Here is a 19,194-nt window from a genome sequence, read left to right as displayed (position 1 = left end):
CTATGTTATGTGCAGTATGATGAACCACATGAAGACCAGGAACGAATGTCTTAGGTTTTGCCGGCTGGCATGCATTGTATGTTTACAGCATACTCAGTTTACCACAAGTGTTTTAAACCTATTAAAATGAGAACATAGTGACTTTTCATATGTGCAATATTCACACCTCTGCAATGTGGAAGTAACAAGGTTAGATTGGCTGGGACTTCTGTCAAACCATTTCAGATATTTTGTGAAAAGAAATGTTAGTCATGCAATAGTACTCAGACAGAGATTTTCACACAATAGCCAGCATATGTAAACATCATTGAGCCGATAAGATCTTAATCTCACCGGATCAGTTGCGCACTGTTGAGATAGGTCGCTGTAGGCCTGATTAAGAGATTTTAGCTGGTCTTTCACTTCTTGCTTTTCTTCCTCAGTCATTCTGTTAAAAGAATCATCAAGTGCTGTGAGACCTCACATAGCTCTGACAAATGAAGTATAGTTGAGTTAAAGCATTCGAGGGTCTGAATTACAACATACTTGTCACTGTGTTTGGTTAACATCAGTTGTGTTGTTCTTATTGCTTCTGCTATTTGTTCCTTCTTAGTCACCATTTCTTCCACTGATGTCTGTCATAAAACAAAACAAGCTTTATTGTTTATTACTTTTTTAATTTGTGCAATATTAGTTAATACCTATTTACTTCTTTTAAAGGTAACCACGTTACACTGCTACACAATATGTACAGAGTAATATGAATTAATACATATTATACACATATTTCCAATAAGGTTAGGTTAGGTTTAGGGTTAGTTTTACACAATTATGCATAATTAAACAACTACAGAAAATATATGTAACGTGTACAGTATAACAAGGACACAGTGAAAGAAAGTTACCCAACTATCAGTTCATAAATTAACTTCAGATAAATAACCACTTCACTTAACATCTCATGTATAGAAAAAAACAGTATGTGTAATTGTAAGGATTTATCTTATACTGTGTGTGGTCATATTTAAAAAAAAAAATCTGAAAACGTATTCTTTGATTTGATCTTATACAGTAGACCCAAACATATTTACACATTACCACATGCTCAAATGTGTACATGGCATTCCATTAGATAAAGCATAATCGCTATCAATTGAAGCTAGTGATTTCCTTTGCCTTTACAGTAATGATTTTATGTGTGTTTTCGTTTTAAACACCGTTTTATTATTTTCTAAAACATTTTCCAATTCACAGCTACAGGAAGCGAAATATGACCTCTGCCTTTACACACAAACCGAAACCTAGTAAGCAACTGTGGTTAAGGTGCCTTGCTCAAGGACACCTCAGTTGCAACCTGTCAGTTGTGAATCACCTTTGGGTTACAAGCCCAATTCTCTAACCACTAGGCTAGGATTTCCCTATGCAGAAAACCAGGAAATTACAAATGGTTTACTTATTTTTCTTGCAACTGTATATATTGATTAATATTTTAAAAGATATTTGTGTAATTGTAAGTGTGGCAAATCCATTCTGGAGTAACGGTACAGTTTATGATTTCAGGTTATGTTGTCATGTTTGTATTTTTGTCTGAAGAAATACACGACAAATAGTTTTGATGTATGTGGGGTTTTTTTTGTGCATTTTTAATGTGGCACAATATATGTTTGCTTTTTGTCAATCAAAAGCATATTAACCTCAAAAATTGTAAGCTGTGTGCATTCTTAATTCATGTTGAGATGTAGAGATAAAAAAGGATGTAGTGTAGGGGAAATCTACACACACTACAGCATGGGTGTAAATTTCTTCTGACAGTGAAGGGGACAATAAACTTCAAATTTATTTAAAAGAGCAATTTTAAGGGGAATGAATAATACAGCCAGATTTGTACTTGTAAGGATATGTGTTCACAGGGGAAAGCCTACATTCTTCTTCCAAACCATTAATTAATTGTGATGTTTTTGAACCTGTTTACAATCAAGCCACCATTTAAACTTGAAGTTAACTTTAAACGTAATGACATGACTAATTTATTAATGACTAATCATCTCTATTAAAGAGAAAATAATCACTTCATTCAATGTTTAAAGTAAATAAAATGCCTAGAGAGTCTACTTACTGGAGTTTTACTGTAACTACTGAAGAACTTTGTCTCTCAATGAACTTGTGTGTGGGTGAATTCCAATCAGAGGTGATCATCCCTATGCCCTATTCCCTTGGAATATCAAAACTCTTAAGGGAGTTACACAATAGTGTCTCATAGTCATACTGTTGCCGATTAAAATACAGTTAGCGAACAGGGTAATGATAAACAACGTCATTTTCTCTTTATCCAGAGCGACTCTTTTTGTGCCCTTCAGAGGGGTAATATTCCGCTTTGAACACACCCAGTGTACCAAACCACTGTGAGGCAAGGGAGGGGGCACTAAAATGTTTCTAAACTTAAAAAGAATGTTTGCTCCATTTGCATTTCTATTCTGTTACTACTGACACAATTATTTAAACTACATATCTTATATTTTTTATAATACGCATGATTTCATGGTATTTCTAGGGGGGACAACCCATAGCCGGGGGGAACTGCCCCCCCCCCTTGATTTACGCCCCTGCACTACAGAATACTACTGAATGTTTTTTTTCCTGTGTGACTTTATCACACTGTTTATATCATAAATGTATCTAAAGAAAATGTGCTTGTGGACAACATTCAAGAATTTCATGTTACTGAAATGTCTTCTGTAACCATGAGACAGGAAATTATCCATCCACTGTCCCTGATGTCCATTATGATTACTGTACAAGATTACGGCTTAATAATGATAATAATGATTATATAATGAAATGTCTTGGATGTTTTTGGGTAAATGATTTTATATGCATATTTCAATATAGTAAATAAAAATGTAACAATGTGAACAATACAAAAGTATGACGAGAGAAACAAAAATCTTTATTCAGAGACTATACACAAATGAAATATCTGTGACAAAGGTCACAAAAGATTGAAGTCAGTTTTCTGTAATTGATTGGTAAACTGATAGAGTTAAAACAGCTAGATAAGAAGAGACCTGTAGGATTGAATGCTGGGGACCTTAAAACATCTGAAGGTGGTATATTGTGATTGATTATATTGCTTTACCTGGGGCTTACTAGAGCTCTCAGTGCTGGGTTTACCATCACTTAGAGCCTTTCCATCATTGTCCAGGTTCGATTTCATACTGGACATCCAGTTCAATAACTTGTTAACCTTATCGCCATGCTCTTTCTTCTCATCCTCAACAGTTCTCTAAATTCATTGGAAAGAAATTGTGTGGTGGATTAGAAATCAATGTAAACAGTAGTTAACAGTACTTTGTGTTTGGATAAAATATACAACAAGGACTGAGTATAAAGCTCCCAGCCATTTTAAATAGAATGGTGCTTGGCAATAAATTAAATATGCCACCGGCATAAATATGCCAAAAAAAAGGAAAAGCATGGATGACATACAAAATATATTTTGAACAATATCTTACAAAAGAAATAAATCCCATATTTGAAGAATTCCCATTTCCACCATTATTATTTTGATATTTGTCAGGATAAAAATACACTTTTATAAAACTTCTGCATATAGTTGAATTAGATTATGATGCAAATATACTGGTCATGTCATTTGTAAAACACAATTCACCAACATTCTGCAGAACCCTATCAGAAATGTTGATAGGTATAGAAGTATTGGAATGATGAAGTATTGCCTGTGCTATGAGACTTTGTAGCTTCAAGAAGAAGGAACCCGGTGTGGCTGTCAATGACACTCTTTTCTAGAGCTTCCCTGAAAGACATTTTTCGCTTGGTTTTGGGGCAGGTGATACTTTTGGTTTGGGAAGGGTCGTTTTTAAGATGCGCAGCTGTTGCTTTATCGATTAAGCAATTCTGTATCGCGACATCTAGTGAAACTCTCTCCTGACTCTCTGGGTTAACGAGCCCACCAGTGGCAAGCTGAAACTCAAGACACCTCAGTCCGACATCTTTGGGGAAGAGGTTCTCTTGCATCGCCTGAGCCACGGTCAAAGTCTTTTTGCTCTGAGGATGATTGATGCCATAGAAGGCTTGTTCACATTGCTGGAGTTGCCTGACAAAACCTTCGTCCAGGAGACCTCGGCGTTGTGCTTCATTAATCGAAACCCTTTCTCCGGATGCTGGATCACAGATGCCTCCAGTGCAGGCCTGTGCTTCTAGCATCCGTAATGCAGTGAGTCTGTCCACAATGTTTTGCTGGAGGCCTTTAAAAAAGGGGAGTCTTTTCTTCAAAGAGACCTCCCAGAGTCCTGCAACAGGACTGTTTGGAACTTTCGAGACATTTCTTCTGGAAATCACAAGATCGGCAAGCTCAAAGATACTGAGTTGGCCACTCCTGTAGCTATTAAGCTCATCTGCACTGAGAATTTTCAGACTAAGAGCATTTTCTATGCAAAGCTGCCATCCACTCTTGTGGTCCTTTAGGATGTGCACATGGTTACTGCTTGAGTCCATGACTGTGGTCTCCTGCCACTCGCTTTCTTGTTGTGCAAGAAACAGATAGGTTGTCTTGTCAATGTATCCAGCTTTATAGGCTTCATAGCAGGACATTTTGGCACCATTAGAAGTGTTGATGACCGATACTCTGCGTTTGCTTGATGGAGAAACAGCATAGAGATGCTGATCACTGAAAGGTAGAAGATATACTCCACCATTAACATCGTAGACGCAGATCCTTAGTAGTTCACTATAGTATGCCTTTTGCCCTGTGTCTGGGTAGTGGAAATCTTTTGGATTACTGACTGGATCGTAGAGACTTTGAAGGGTGGCCTGATTTATAAGCCCCTGTTCTAGTGCACAATCCATGGGTACCTTAATTCCAATCAATGGATGAATCAATCCTCCGGTAGCGATTTGAGTTTCAAGAATTGCTTTCCCTCTATGTCGGTCTAGGATTCTCTCTTCCATAGCTTGAAACACTGAAAGAATCTTTCCAGCATGGGTATAACCACTGACTGCTTTGTAAGCATCACTTATTTTGTCCTTGAGATCCTCGCTAATGATGCCTTTCTGAACGGCATCTAAAGGAGAGTAACCTTCACCTGTTATCGGATCAATGATGCATCCTGTGGCAGCCTGTGCTTCCAACAACTCAAGGGCATAGCTTTTCGATATAAGTCCTTCCTTAACCGCATCCATGAAGGACATCTTCTTCTTGCTGGACTCCACATAAACACCTGCAATCGAGCATGGTTTGCCAATAAACTGAGCAAGAGACGCTTCCACCTCCTCTATAGTAATGAGGCCCATTTGGAGTTTGAGTGCAATTTCCTGAGTTATTATTCTGGTTTTTACTAACTTTTTAATACTAATCCGTCCTCTTAGACCTTTAATTTTATGGGACGTAGACTCAATGTTTAATCCTTTCATTTTACTTGTGAAAGAAGAGTCTGAGCCAATGGATGACTCAGAATCAGCAATACTGAATGAAACACTCTGGCTTTTACCAGATCTTCCTTTATCATACAGTGAGCTTTTCTTGACTGTGTGGTCGGTGATTTCATTTTGACTGTTAGTAACCATCACTTGGTTCGTCTGTTTTTCATAAACCATAGAACTCTGGAAAGAGATAGAATTTTCAGTTGTTGTCTTTGCTTTCTCGCTGATTACTTGCATTTTGACCTGTCGCAGCTCCTCCAGCACTTTATCCTTCTCCATTGCAGATATCTGTGAGCAGAAGATTATTCATGCTTTCATGAACATTTGTGCAAAAAATTCTTATACACAACATGCATATTAGAATAGATCTTGTTTACACACCAAGGATGATACCATAATTATAAAGAAAAAGTTTTAAAAAAATGGTTCTAAGTTAATCGACATCCACAACTATAACTTTACTGAGCTCTTCTTTTACTGAGCAGTGTACAATATACTTCTATGGTGAAGTCACTCTTGCCTCTTGCATTGTTTACATTTACTTAATATATTTTTGGTTTCCTACATCTATACAAAATATAATTTTAATTTAAATATAATGAAATAAATCCATAGCGCACATATAGAATCTAACTTTCTAAAAGACTAAAGGTAAAGTGTGTGATTTCTACAAATAGAACTGCAAAGATCTTTAGCTTTCACAAACATGACTTCCTAACACTCGTTTTGGTCTGGAAAAAATAAATTCTGGCCCAATGTTGATTTAGAACTTTACTTTTCGGGAAGGACACTCAGCAGATTACTTATTTTTAGTTGCATCAACACGGTATTTGCATTACCTACAGTTGCATCCTACTTTAACATGCAAAAATGACACACTTTACCTTTAAAAAAATTCAACAGTTTGTAAAAAATACCTCAGAGCTCATTTTCAACTTCATTAGCTCCCCCTCTAGGCTCCGCTTTGCTTCTTCGTAAGTCGCCACAGTTTTCTTAATAAGCTGCAGTTCGGTCTTGAGCTTGAGCAGCTCACTATCTTTAGCACACTGATGATTGGTTTGTCCAAGAGCTTCCAGTTCCTTTAGATGTTTCTGCTCTGAGCTGACTGTTACTTCCAGCTTTAAATTTTTTTCTTGTAAAGATTTCATTTCTTTGATGTATGCAACAATCTGGTCCTTTAGAGACCTCGCCTCTTTATCTGAGATTTCCAATTTCTGCTCAGTCTCTTTCAGCTTTTTCTGTAGCCTTTCTATTTCATTCGAGCTGTCTTTTTGAATACTGTCGAGTTGATAAATACTGGTGTTTACCCTGATCTTTTCCGTTTCCAACTCGGAAATCGTTGATTTTGCTTTGAGAAGTTCAAGGTCAAGAATTCTCCTCTGCCTCTCAGATTCGTCTATTCGAGCTTGCAGGTCACCAAGCTGATGTTCGGCATCTTGTCTGCTTTTTGTAATGTTAACAACTGAGGCTTTCAGCTTCTCAACTTCTTGAGAAAGGTTTTTGTTTTCTCTCTCGGCTGTTTCGGCCGTATGTGAGTGCACCGTCGATCTCCTGTCATAGTCTTGTTTCAAACGTGATTCTTGTAGTGAAAGCTTTTGCTCCATTTCAGCCTGCACCAGCTGTAGCTGAGTCTCGTAACCTTTCTTTTGTAAATCGAGTTTAACTTTAAGATCGTCAAGCATTTTTTTATAGTTGTTTGATTGTTCCCCCAGCTTTTGTGACTTTAACTCAGTGGCTGCTGCTTCTTTTTGCTTCTGTTTAAGCTCTTCTTGAGTTTGCCTTAACTTCTGCTTCAAGTCTAATATTTGGTGATTTAAACTTGAGATTTTCTCTTCGGTGGAACTTCTTTCTTTCTGAGAGGTTACCAGTTCTTGCTTTAAATTCTTTTCTTGTAAAGATTTTATGTCTTTGATGTGTGCAACTATCTGGTCCTTTAGAGACTTTGCCTCTTTTTCTGAGACATCCAATTTCTGCTCAGTGTCTTTCAGCTTTTTCTTTAGCCTTTCTATTTCATTCGAGCTGTCTTTTTGAATACTGTCGAGTTGAAAAATACTGGAGTTTACCCTGATCTTTTCCGTTTCCAACTCAGAAATCCTTGATTTTGCTTTGAGAAGTTCAAGGTCAAGAATTCCCCTTTGCCTCTCAGATTCATCTATCCGTACTTGCAGGTTACTGAGCTGATGTTCGACATCTTGTTTGCTTTTTGTAATGTTAACAACTGAGGCTTTCAGCTTCTCGACTTCTTGAGAAAGGTGTTTGTTTGCTTTCTCTGCTGTTTCGGCCGTATGCGAATGCACCTTTGATCTCCTCTCATAGTCTTGTTTCAAGCGTGATTCTTGAAGTGAAAGCTTTTGGTCCATTTCAGCCTGCACCAGCTGTAGCTGAGTTTCGTAACCTTTCTTTTGTAAGTCAAGTTTACCTTTAAGATCGTCAAGCATTTTTTTACAGTTGTCCAACTGTTCCCCCAGCTTTTGTGACCTTAACTCGGCGGATGACAATTCTTTTTGTTTCTGTTTAAGCTCTTCTTGTGTTTGTTTTAACTTCTGCTTCAACTCTAACATTTGGAGATTTAAACTTGAGATTTTTTCTTCGGCGGAATTTCTCTCCTTCTGAGAGGCAGCTAGTTCTTGTTTTAAATTCAGTACCGATTTATCAGTGTTAGAGCTCAGTTCTCGTATAACAGAGCTCTTTCGTTGGAGTTCTGCCTCTGATTCTTTCAGTTTGAACTGAGTTGACATACATTCTTCAGTCATTCGCTGTAGTTCATCTTTTGTTCTCTTTAGAGTGGAATTAAGATCATCAAACTCCACTTTTAAAGCCTGTAACTTCTGGTCAGCCGTTTGCTTATCTCTCTGAAGTGACGAGATGTCTTGTTTCAGGCTAACAGTAGCCTTCTCTGAACTTCCACTGATTCTGCTAATAGTTTGTTTACATTTTACAAGCTCATTTTCAAGCTCTCTAACTTTTGACATGTTCTTCTTACTCTCCGATGATTCCCTCTGTGATTCCGCCATGGCTTTTTTCAAGGACATGTTCAAGTTATTTATCTCTGCTTTTTGTTCTTGAACCTTCCGATTAGCCAGATTCCTCTCTGTGCTTGCCGAATTCAGCTCTGATTTTAGATTTGTGATATCTTTTTCATAGTTACTGATGGTCAGTGTTAGAGAGTGGATCTCTTGTTGTAGCTCTGTTGCCTTTTTGGCTTCTTCATTGTAATCTTTTAGTTTGATTTGAAGCTCGTGGGATATCTGGGATTTGTTTAAAAGCTCCTCTTCCACTATTTTTATTTGAGATTTGGCACTTTCAGTTTGCGTTTTTAGTATATTAATTTGCTGTTCCTTACTAACAACTTCTAAGTTTGCTCTATCAAGATCTGCTTTAACATTTTTTACGGAGCGCTCAGTCTCCATATTAATCTTTTTCAGTTCTTCAACTTTCTTAGTTAGCTGTGTTGCTTGTACAGAATTTTTCTGTAGCTCTAATTCGAGGTTCTTGATCTTGACTTGAGCTTCCTTCTCAGTTCTCGTCTTCAGATTGATTTCATCCTTGGCTCTTTGTAGCTGCTCCTTTAAAACTTCGGACTCACCTTTCAAGGTTTTAAACTTTTGATCAGCATGTGTTTTGTCTTGCTGGAGGGACTCAATACTTACCCTAAGATGTCGGGTATCACTTTCCAACAACTGATTCTTTCGATTAAGTTCATTCATTTTAAAAGTGATCTGCTCTACTTCAGTCTGTTTGGAAGACAACTCATCTTCCAAGCACCTTAACTTGTGTGAGCTCTCCTGTTCATAGGAGTTCCATTGCAGAAGTTTTGCTTGGTTGATCTTGAGTTGTTCTTTCAGGCCATCAACCTCGGTTTTGTGAAAAAGCACTCTCTGATCTAAGGCAGATTTGTCTCTTTGAAGAGACTTGATTTGTTCCTGATACATATAGACAGACTTCTTTACTTCGGAAGACTCTTGTCTTAACTCCTCTGATTTCTGTCTCATGTTAGACCTGTCTGCTTCCATTTCCACTTGAAGCTTTAACAATCTGTTGTTTGCTTCTTCTAAGAGTTCCTTGAAACGTTGTGCTTTTTCCTCAGCCAAAGTCTTATGAACAACCACAGAGTTCAACTCAGACTTTAAAGTCTTGATCTCGGTTTCAGCACGCTTCTTGCCCATCGCAAGCTCCTCCATTTTGTGATGCAGGGCCTCAGCCTCAGATTCAGAACGGAGTATCTGAGAACTGCTCGCAAAAGTTGACAGCTGTGCACCTTCCTTGGCAAAACCCAACAGGGCTTCGCCTTGCTTCATTCTGACATCTGACTTGTGAGCCAGATCCATCTCCATGATTCTCACTTGGCTAAGAAGCCCTGCCTCCACATCTTCCTTGGCCCTTAGTTCCCGTTGTAACGTACGACTGTGCTCCTCGAGGCCCTGTACATCGCTATCTTTCCGACGCAAATGATCTTCAAGCTTCTTGCGGGCCAGCGTACTGTCCTCTATGCTTTTCTTAAGGTTGCGGAGGCTCTCTTCCAAGGAGGCCTGTTTGGCCTCTGATTGCTGAACCTGTTGCCGGGCACGATTCAGCTCTTGGTCAAAGGAGCCCTTGCTCTTGATTGCACCTTCTAGTTCAACACGGTATTTCTGTGCCTCATACTCGGCCTTTGACTTCTGTAAGGTCAAGTCCTCAACTGACTTCTTCTGCATCTCAAGATCTGCTCCCATCATCTCCAGCTGCTGTTGCCTGTTGGACAGCGAGGCTTCAAGCTCCAGTACCTGACGCCGGAGTCTAGAAATCTCCTCTTCGCTGGCAGCTTTCTGCATCTCCATGCTCTCAGTCCAGCTTATGTACTCTGCCCTTTCCAATGAAATCCTCCTCTGAAGAAGAAAGACAAAGTCATCTGCGAGTCTACTACTTAAAAGAGATGGCGATTTCAGTCCACTTACCAAAAAAGATGGCCCACCACCACATATGTGTGTGATTTTCAGTCGTTTTTCAGGCCATGCTCCTATCTCCAAAAGATAGGATCACCAGCAACGATACAGAATAAAGCACTGCGTGCCATTTTGTATCAAAATAAATGCCCAAGCATTAGGAAGATGTTGTTTCCCAAAGATCCCAGATATGTTGAGAGGTAAGAAAAAGTGTGGCCAAAAATTGTTGCTAAATTGATGTATAATGTGCAGGTCTCCAAAAGGAAGATTTAAAGTGTAGGTCATAGTTTTCATGTGTCATTTTACTTGAATAACACATGCCTTGGAGCACAATGTTACAAAGTAACATGTTGTAATATAGACACAAAACAAAGCAAAAAACAACACCAGTTAACATGTCAGCCATGACCCTAAAGCAAATAAAGGTAAATGTAGCCTACCTCATCCTCCTCTGCCCTCTTCAGGGTTTCACCTGCAAACTTCACATACTGTGTCATAAGAGTGACCAGGGCAGTGTAACGTGTACGAAGGTCCATAAACTGAGGAGAGAAACAGGGAAAGTTTGCACATGGTCAAAAGAAAGGCACTGTAAGACTTTATTTCAAAGTTCCCAGGCTGCGTCCGAAATATCTAAAATTCCAAAGCAGGAGGGCATGAAGGCACATCCGAATCCAATGACTTTACTCCCTGACTTCTGAGATATCTTCATCATCTTGTCCCACTATTCTATGTGTGTGTGCGCGCTGGAAATGTGACTAGTCAAACAAGGTCAGATTCGAAGAAATAAAACGGGGGCCAAGACAGTGGCTGTATCACAAATTTGGTGTAAATAAAGTTATATTTTCACTTTTTACACATTTTGATTGCATTTCTAGTGAGAAATTAGTATTGTAGTTTTCAAATATAGGATAAGTTAATAGTTCTCAGCCTTCGCAACAAGTTAATTTGACATATTATTGTTTCCTGTCACACCTCTTGCTGAATGACATCAGATGAACTCTGCCTCTTTCTTCTTTTTACAGGTGACTTATGCTGAGAGTCAACCATGGCTCTGTAGGTCATCAACTGCAATTCGTAGTCCTTAAAAAAGGGAACAAACATTACAAGCATTTATAAAAATTCTCATATAAACCATTTTACTTGAAGTATAAAATGGAAAACAGTATTTTTGGGTATGGCAGTACGATTGTATATTAATGCTATAAGATGTAATACTATAGTAGTTTTTCAATATACCATGATAATTATATGGCACAACAAACCACATACCACAGTTTAACCATTGTGCCAAACCAAAAATAATTCAACAGCGATAGCATTGAATATAAATGTATTTAAGTGTGTCATCTTACTTTCACTCCAATTGCATACTGCTCAGAATACTTTTGGCACTCTTCAATTTTACTCTGTTTCTGTTCAATATCTGCAACCAGAACCTAAAAATACAAGCAATGTCATCAATTAAACAAATATAATAATAGTAAGAAGAACTAACATGTTAAATGCAACTTGGACACAACAGTGCTTTTCATACTTTCTGCTGGTTGAGGAACTCAGCCAAGGCTTTGCTGTCCTCAGGTTGATTCTCTTGGGCCTTGAGCTGTCTGGTTTCCATTTCCCTGACCCACTCATCCAAGCTGAGGTATGTGTCTTTATAGTACTTGAGAGATTTACTGATGCCCTCCAAGTCTCTGAGCCTAAGCAAATTGAAAGACGAATCCATCTTTGAGTTACTGCACAAGATAATCAAACAAATTCCTGCAGTATAGGAATAGCTAGACAAGGGTAGGCAACATTGGTCCTGGAGTGCCACAGTCCTGCAAATTTTATTTCCAACCCTGATAAAACCTTCTCCAACTGTAGTTTTCAGATGACTCTTTAGACCAGGGGTCTCCAACCTGGTGCCCGCATAGTCTGTGAGGTGCCCGCCAAAGCTCATTATATTAATAGTAGTTGATACGGTGGAGACCTCTGCTTTAGACCTTGATGAGCCTGTTCAGATGTGCTCAATTAGAGCTGGAGCTAAACTCTGCACTCCTGGACTGACGTTGCCTACCCCTTAGCTAGAGGAACAACTGAACGACCTGTTTTCGATCTGTGAGTGAATGTTTTGCCATCTCTCTTTTAGTTGATCGGCCCTTTCCTTGTGCCAATCCAAATCAAAGTCTCTTTCATTGTGCGTCTTAAACATGCGCTCGCTGATCACTCGAGACTTCTGCAGCTCATCCTCCAGGTCATGAAATACCTCACGTCTTTCATCGATTTCAGACCTCCATTGCTAAAAGTAACAAACAAATAAACAACATTTATAAAAATGTATGTATTTGCAAAAAATGACCCTACAGTTTCGATTAAACAATCCAAATGACAGCATGTCATAATATGGAAAAAACACTGAACTTGTTTTAGCAAATCTTATAGACAGTTTCATTGGATGCAAGCGTGTTGCCGCGTTAACGAGCTTGGCCCGTAGTTAACTTCCGTTGTTTATCGGTTTGGCTTATGGATAAATTGGCCTTTGGAACAAACATCTTGTCGACAATAACAATGTTTTGGTTTGCTAAAAGATGAGGGGAGACGACGAACATGGATCACCGCTTTGCAGAGGTTTGGCTGCTAGGCAGGAATTGAGAGATCTGTAGTTTACATTGTATACATCTATTTTACACAGTGATGTTAGCTTAGTGTAGTAGTTGATACGCTTTAGCTTTGATGTAAAATAAATAATTTATTTATTATTTTGCTTGTTATCAGAAATGTTCTACTCTAGTGGTACTGCCGAAGTCTACCGGAAGTTAGGTTTGGGCCTAAAATAAATGTGTACCTTAAGAGTGCTCATGACACCATCAATAGATTTGACGTTGGCATTGATCAAGTCCTCCTCACACAACTTGGCTTCATAAAATTTGACCAGAGCTTCTGCACTCTGACTGTGTTTCACCACCAAACTCACTGTCTTCAGCCTGAGAAGAAATTTAAAACAAGAAGCATTGGTCCATCTTCTTTACAATTACCCATTTTTCACATGTTTGCAGTGAATGGTTTACCAAAACTAAGTTACTGTTTTAATCTTTTTCACATTTTCTAATTGATAGAAATACCCAATAATAGCTGTTAAACATGGGAAAACTCAGATTTTCATGCTATGTCCCCTTAAAATTAACTAAAGATTGAGGTACTGGGTCACTCTTAAACCATCCACCTGTTATCATCCCTTTCCCCTCCATCGCTCCCTATTCATCTCTATATATCATCAATCAAGATTCATAGATAAAGTTACTCACTTCTCCAGGTAGATGCAGCACATGGAGTAGACCTGGTTCATACTCTGAATAAGAACGTTGAGCTCAGAGGAAAGCGTGGGGACAGATGGAGAGGCAGCGGCTTGCCTGAGGAAAACCTCACACTTCTCCTTCAGGTTCTCCAGGTCTTCATCCAACCTCTCCAGCTCCACCTTTTTCTTCTGTTTGTGGAACAGATGTTAAATTAAATAAGACTAAAGCAGCATGGTGTATAAAGAAAATCATAAAAGGTGATTTATATATGCATATATATTTAAAGCAGCTTAAATAGTCAACATTAACCTGTCAGTTACGTTCCTTGGTCATCGGAACAAAAATGCATGTATGTGAACAAAACACAACAAACTGAATACTGCTATAATACTACTGGATAATTGAATATATATAATATATAATAAGACTGGATAATTGATAAAAGTGTATATTTTAAAGCTCACATAACACACACTGTTCCTGCTTATCTCATGCTAATCTTAAATTACTATAAAGTAGTTTTACATCCTTTACATCCCTGAAGAGTCTTCAGTTTCATCAAATTATAAAAGACTGATCAGGCCTACCGAAAAACACAAGGGGCCTCATTTATAAAGCGTGCGTACGCACAGATTTGATCGTAAAGTGTGCGTACGCAAAAATCCACAGCAGAGTTCATATTTATAAAAACTGTCTTTGACGTGAAAAAGTGCTTAGCACCACGTCAGGGTCTGAGCAGTACGCGCTTTTGCTTGTCTGATTGCTGCAGGTTTTTGGAAATATAAGCCATTCTTGCTGTTTGAAATTGGGTTTAAACATTGACAATCGCTCTTTTATATGTCTATGACATTAATTAGGCATCGTTTAAAGGCGGAGATCGGAAACTGCTCTGCTGCACGCACAAGTTCAAGTTCATTTGCGATTTATAAATTTGAAAGGGGTAGGCGCATTTTCTGCGCGTAACGTTACGTTCGGTTTATGAATCACACGTACGCATTTTTGTTAAATGATCGTAAGATCAAATGTAGGATGGTTTTTACGCAGCATTTTATAAATGAGGCCCAAGATCCTTAAGGCGTACAAGCGAGAGGAGTGAGTCACGAGCAAGCAACACACAAAAAACATTATCTCTGGATAACTTATGATTCACTACATGTTTATGTTGTTTACATTATATGAACCCCATTTCAATGAAATCCAGCATTAAACAAACAAACACACTTGCATGTGCTAACACCCCAGATAAAGAAACTATATCCATTGTTTCCATAATGATGGGTTCACTGGGATGCTGAACAAGCTTAAATTTCACTTGCAAACAAAAACACACTTCTATGGTGATGTTGATTTCGTGTCCGCCCTTGGTTGGTGTGTGCGCTATTCTGATTAAAGTGTCCATATAAGGACTTTCTACTGTACTTTCACTGGAAGTTTGAAGATTGAAACTTTCCGAAACTTGTATAAGCCCTGGTAAATTGCATTTGACACAGAAATACTAAGTCATATGTCAAGCTACTTTTTTGACACCTTGCCTATGTTTAGCATGAGGAATCCAACTCTTAAACAGTGTTAATAAGTCAGAATGCATGAAATAGCATTAACCCCTGTGGCAAAGCTGAATCTGTGAATATTGCACATGTAACAGTGAGCCGCTGAAGGGGACATATTGTGTAGTCCCCATTCACAAACCTCTTGTTCAGTGATACGCAGCATGCACTCCTGCAGGTCGTCTCTGTCCAGCGGTGTACGGATCCTCCGAATCAACTGTTCCTCATGAGCCTCCACCCGCATGCGGAAGTTACGCACCTCAGATATGAACATGTTGTAAACAGACTCCTCGTGTTCCTCTGAGGAAGCACCAGAAGGAAAACATCAATATTGACTCCACATGCACTGTTTGCGTTTGTCAGAGAAACTAGAGCAAAAATCTTCCAACTCAAGTCTCATTACCTATAACACTGGCTTATGTTGTATTCATATATGCTTGTAGGCAAAAATTTTAGAGCTTCATAAATATATTAGATTAAATAGATTCCATATATATATATATATATATATATATATATATATATATATATATATATATATTTTTTTTTTTTTAATGCTGGTAGGGAAAGACTAAAAAAGTTATTAGGCTACTGAAACTGGGAGCGGTCACTATATTGGTAGTATTGAATAACAGCTCATTGCCTAATTCTCAACTCCCACATCTCATCTCTGATGTCCACTGTAACTCATGACACTAACAGTCTCATAGATAATGAATAATGTGTTAAAACTTCATTAATAGGTGAAAGACATTAACGTGCCTCTCTCTGCAGACTTGAGCAGCTCTTCATAATACTCTCTACACGCCAGCACCTCCTTCTCCAGCTGTGTACAGTCGGCCATTGTGAAAACTTCAGATTCTTCACTGTCTCTAAGAAAGTCCTCAAAGTGTGACTGCAGACTGCTCAATGCCTGCTGGTGATCACCGGGGAGAAGAGTTTTGATCTGGAGAGAGAAGTTAACACAAGACTTAATCATGCTTCCTATAGAGGTCGCTTATGAGGTTTTATTGCACTTAGAACATTTTGAATCAGAGATTTGTTCTTTTAAAGGATTCGTACCGAAGCAACCGTGCTTTTGCGGATGGTGCGGACGTCAGTCATGAGATAATGCCAGGACACCACGCTCTTCATGTTAATGTGAGAGTGATGCCACAAAGCCAACACATTCTGATACAGCTGCTCAATTCTGATGATGCGAGACAAAGACAATCACGAATTTTATTAAATATTACATGTTAATTATGTAGTAATATTACAAATAGAGCGCATTTATCTCACCTGCTTGCCATTTCAATTGCCTCCTTGTTAGGTGCTGGTACACTAAAGCAGACTGATGGTACCATGGCCTCATTTCCTGATGGACTAATGACTTTCCACTTTGCCCGGTGTGAATTGTTTACTAGGACACACTCGTCATCTTTGCCAATGGTGATCTGAAGAAGGGTTTAAGAAAAAATCAGCATTATGACAAACACTGCTGTAATGTCTGTGGTGTTGTAAATGTACCTCTATCTGGCGGTAATCACAGATGGCCTTGACCGGTATGGATGTTCTGATGGGATTCTCTGAGTTTCTGGCTTTTAGTTGAACAACAGACTTTGCTCTGCCCACTAGCCCACCTACAGTGCTGCTATATTTCAGAAGTTGTTCTTTCTCATCCTGCAAAAGACAAAAAAACTCATCAGCTTTAAATTATATTTCTTCATCCAGTTACTCAATATGGTTCTTTTAATACTTGAAGATGACCTCCCACCTGTCCAACTGTTGAATATTTAGGCAGTATTTTCACAACAATAGTGAAGTGAACAACGGAAACCATTTTCCCCGTTGAATTTTTGAAAAAAAAAGACCTGCATATACACGGATCCGTGAAAATGACTAAAAACGACCAGTAGATGGCGATTTTACCTTGTAAAGAAGCATTATACACCTGCGCACATACCCGTTCTTTACAGAGAGATAAATAAAAACAAAAAAAAGGTCAAAATCATCAAGTGGTTTTGTTTAGTTGGACAAAGAGCCGGGTCTTTTTACAACAAGTGACCCTGGACTATAAAGTGGAAAAATTGTCTAAACTTTTGCTTATACTTGCACATGCCTATAGACTGAATTAACATAAATAAATCAATGCACATGACATCAGCACTGATTCACGCTTAGGTAATTTACATGGAGACAACAAGGTGTCATTTCTAAATACTTGCATTTTGAAACCAAGTTCAAAATTTGTGTTTTAAGGAAACATAACAGCCAAAATGCAAACGTTAAAATAAAAACATTCCTGGATTAGCTTAAAAACCTTATGCAAATGGACCCTTAGTCATTGTTTACTTACCCTTAGAATAAACAGCATTTAATTGAGTTGGATCTAAACTGTACTGAACATTTAATCTCCAGAAGAAGTCTATGCATGGAAAAAAGATCATTGCATGGAGACTCACTAACCATAGACTCTTGAATTAGATCCTCCAGCCGATGTAAACTACTGGACCGATCACAGCCGTACTTTCTGTGGATGGCATCTTGAAGGGTCTTCAGGTAATCTAATGACTCTTTGGCATCACTGAAAAACTGCAAAACAACAAAACAGTTTTAACATACACAGTCAGCAAAATGTGTCCCGGTAAAATCTGTATATGATGGGAACGTAACTCACGTCAAAGTAAGCGGCGTTCTCTTTCAGATGTTGCTCAACACAGTGACACAGCTGCAGTATCCAACTCCACTGTGTCTGCATGGCTGCTTTATATGCCTGTATATCACATATATTCAAACATAGTCACACAAAATCAGCTTCATGTTTAGTTCTGTTCATTTTCAAAAATGTATTTACATTCATGTTCACTTAAAAAAATATGTGCGAATACTTTTGCAATTGAAGCTCACCTAACATGAGAAATTCACTTTTATATGTTGTTTAACAATACTTGTGTGTACACAACCACCCTGTAGAGATAAAAATCTGTCCATTCCTTCGTCACAAGAGAAGCTATTAGAGTTTTTTGAGCAAAATGACGTCACTTTGTGCAGGCCGCATAGACCACAACTTGGTCATCATTTCCATTTCAAGTCTTTTTTACCTAATTAATTACAGCACGTTCATGATGAACGATGAAGTAAGTTGTTGTCTTATTAAAAATGGAGCACGTTTTCGTTAAAGACATAATCGTAAAAAAATGGTAGTGTGTGTGCACACAGAAGATAAAGTCTATGGGTTTAGATTTACATGATGGTGAATATTTGTGCTTTGATATTACATTTCCTATATAAAATAGACATGTTTTAAAGTGTTAATGTCATTGAGGTCAATAATAAAGTCATACCTCAATGGTCAATCTGGCAGGATGATTCTCCAACAGGAGGTTTTCTGCTTTCTCCTGGACTGACTTGATCACCTCTTCCTTGTCATCCAGTTCTCTCATGAGATCCTGCAGAAAGACATATGAAGAATTGCTTTCTTGGCACAAACTCTATATATTATTGCTTCCAAGAACTCGCAGTATGGCATGCAAAGGCAAGCTGAAGTTATATAAGACTCAACTAGTTCATATCAAAACATAATCATGATTGATGTCTACAGTGATGCCACATCTAAGGTCTGTCTTGACAGCTCCAATAAGATAGGATGTGTTAACTGCTGTCAACCGCGTGTCCCCTGAAACCACTTTAAAGCTATGTCTTTTCCTAGCACATGTAGATTCAGTGTAATTATGGGTGGATGGGTGCCATATTTCAGCTGACAAATGCCTCTGTGTTAAGTGAACCTCCAAGCCAAACGCTATTTTCAAAGCTGTTTCATCTGGAATCTGGCTAGGGCTGGGTGATAAAGATCAACAAAATATTTGCATTCTGAGGATATGTTAAAGTAAAACAGTAAGTGAAAAAAGGGCAAAATCAAAGAATGTTTTGAATAAATCATTTAAATGAAATGGATAGTTCACCCAACAATTACAATTTTGTCATCATTTTTTCATCCTCATGTTATAAACCTGTATGTATTTCTTTTTTAATGAACACAAAAGAAGATAT

At 38.3% G+C, this 19,194-nt stretch overlaps 1 protein-coding gene across 11 annotated transcripts in view; it reads right to left on the bottom strand.

The window, feature by feature from the left end:
• Window positions 1–19,194, bottom strand: part of dst (dystonin) — a 172,955-nt gene that overhangs the window by 75,408 nt on the left and 78,353 nt on the right. For all 11 annotated transcript variants that reach the window (XM_065249549.2, XM_065249570.2, XM_065249486.2 and 8 more), the window contains 18 exons: window positions 18,489–18,593; window positions 17,822–17,917; window positions 17,611–17,736; window positions 16,672–16,824; window positions 16,444–16,598; window positions 16,225–16,351; window positions 15,925–16,108; window positions 15,305–15,462; window positions 13,625–13,803; window positions 13,165–13,303; window positions 12,425–12,618; window positions 11,875–12,037; window positions 11,693–11,776; window positions 11,313–11,420; window positions 10,781–10,879; window positions 3,116–3,262; window positions 526–614; window positions 334–427 (listed from right to left, as the gene is read on the bottom strand). In XM_065249549.2, the coding sequence (XP_065105621.2) occupies window positions 334–427; window positions 526–614; window positions 3,116–3,262; window positions 10,781–10,879; window positions 11,313–11,420; window positions 11,693–11,776; window positions 11,875–12,037; window positions 12,425–12,618; window positions 13,165–13,303; window positions 13,625–13,803; window positions 15,305–15,462; window positions 15,925–16,108; window positions 16,225–16,351; window positions 16,444–16,598; window positions 16,672–16,824; window positions 17,611–17,736; window positions 17,822–17,917; window positions 18,489–18,593 (2,400 nt within the window). The remainder of the gene's footprint in view (window positions 1–333; window positions 428–525; window positions 615–3,115; window positions 3,263–10,780; window positions 10,880–11,312; window positions 11,421–11,692; window positions 11,777–11,874; window positions 12,038–12,424; window positions 12,619–13,164; window positions 13,304–13,624; window positions 13,804–15,304; window positions 15,463–15,924; window positions 16,109–16,224; window positions 16,352–16,443; window positions 16,599–16,671; window positions 16,825–17,610; window positions 17,737–17,821; window positions 17,918–18,488; window positions 18,594–19,194) is intronic.

This window comes from Paramisgurnus dabryanus, chromosome 20 (genome assembly GCF_030506205.2).
Source record: "Paramisgurnus dabryanus chromosome 20, PD_genome_1.1, whole genome shotgun sequence".
In the NCBI taxonomy this organism is placed as follows: Eukaryota; Metazoa; Chordata; class Actinopteri; order Cypriniformes; family Cobitidae; genus Paramisgurnus; species Paramisgurnus dabryanus.
This window is presented reverse-complemented; position numbering and strand designations above follow the sequence as displayed.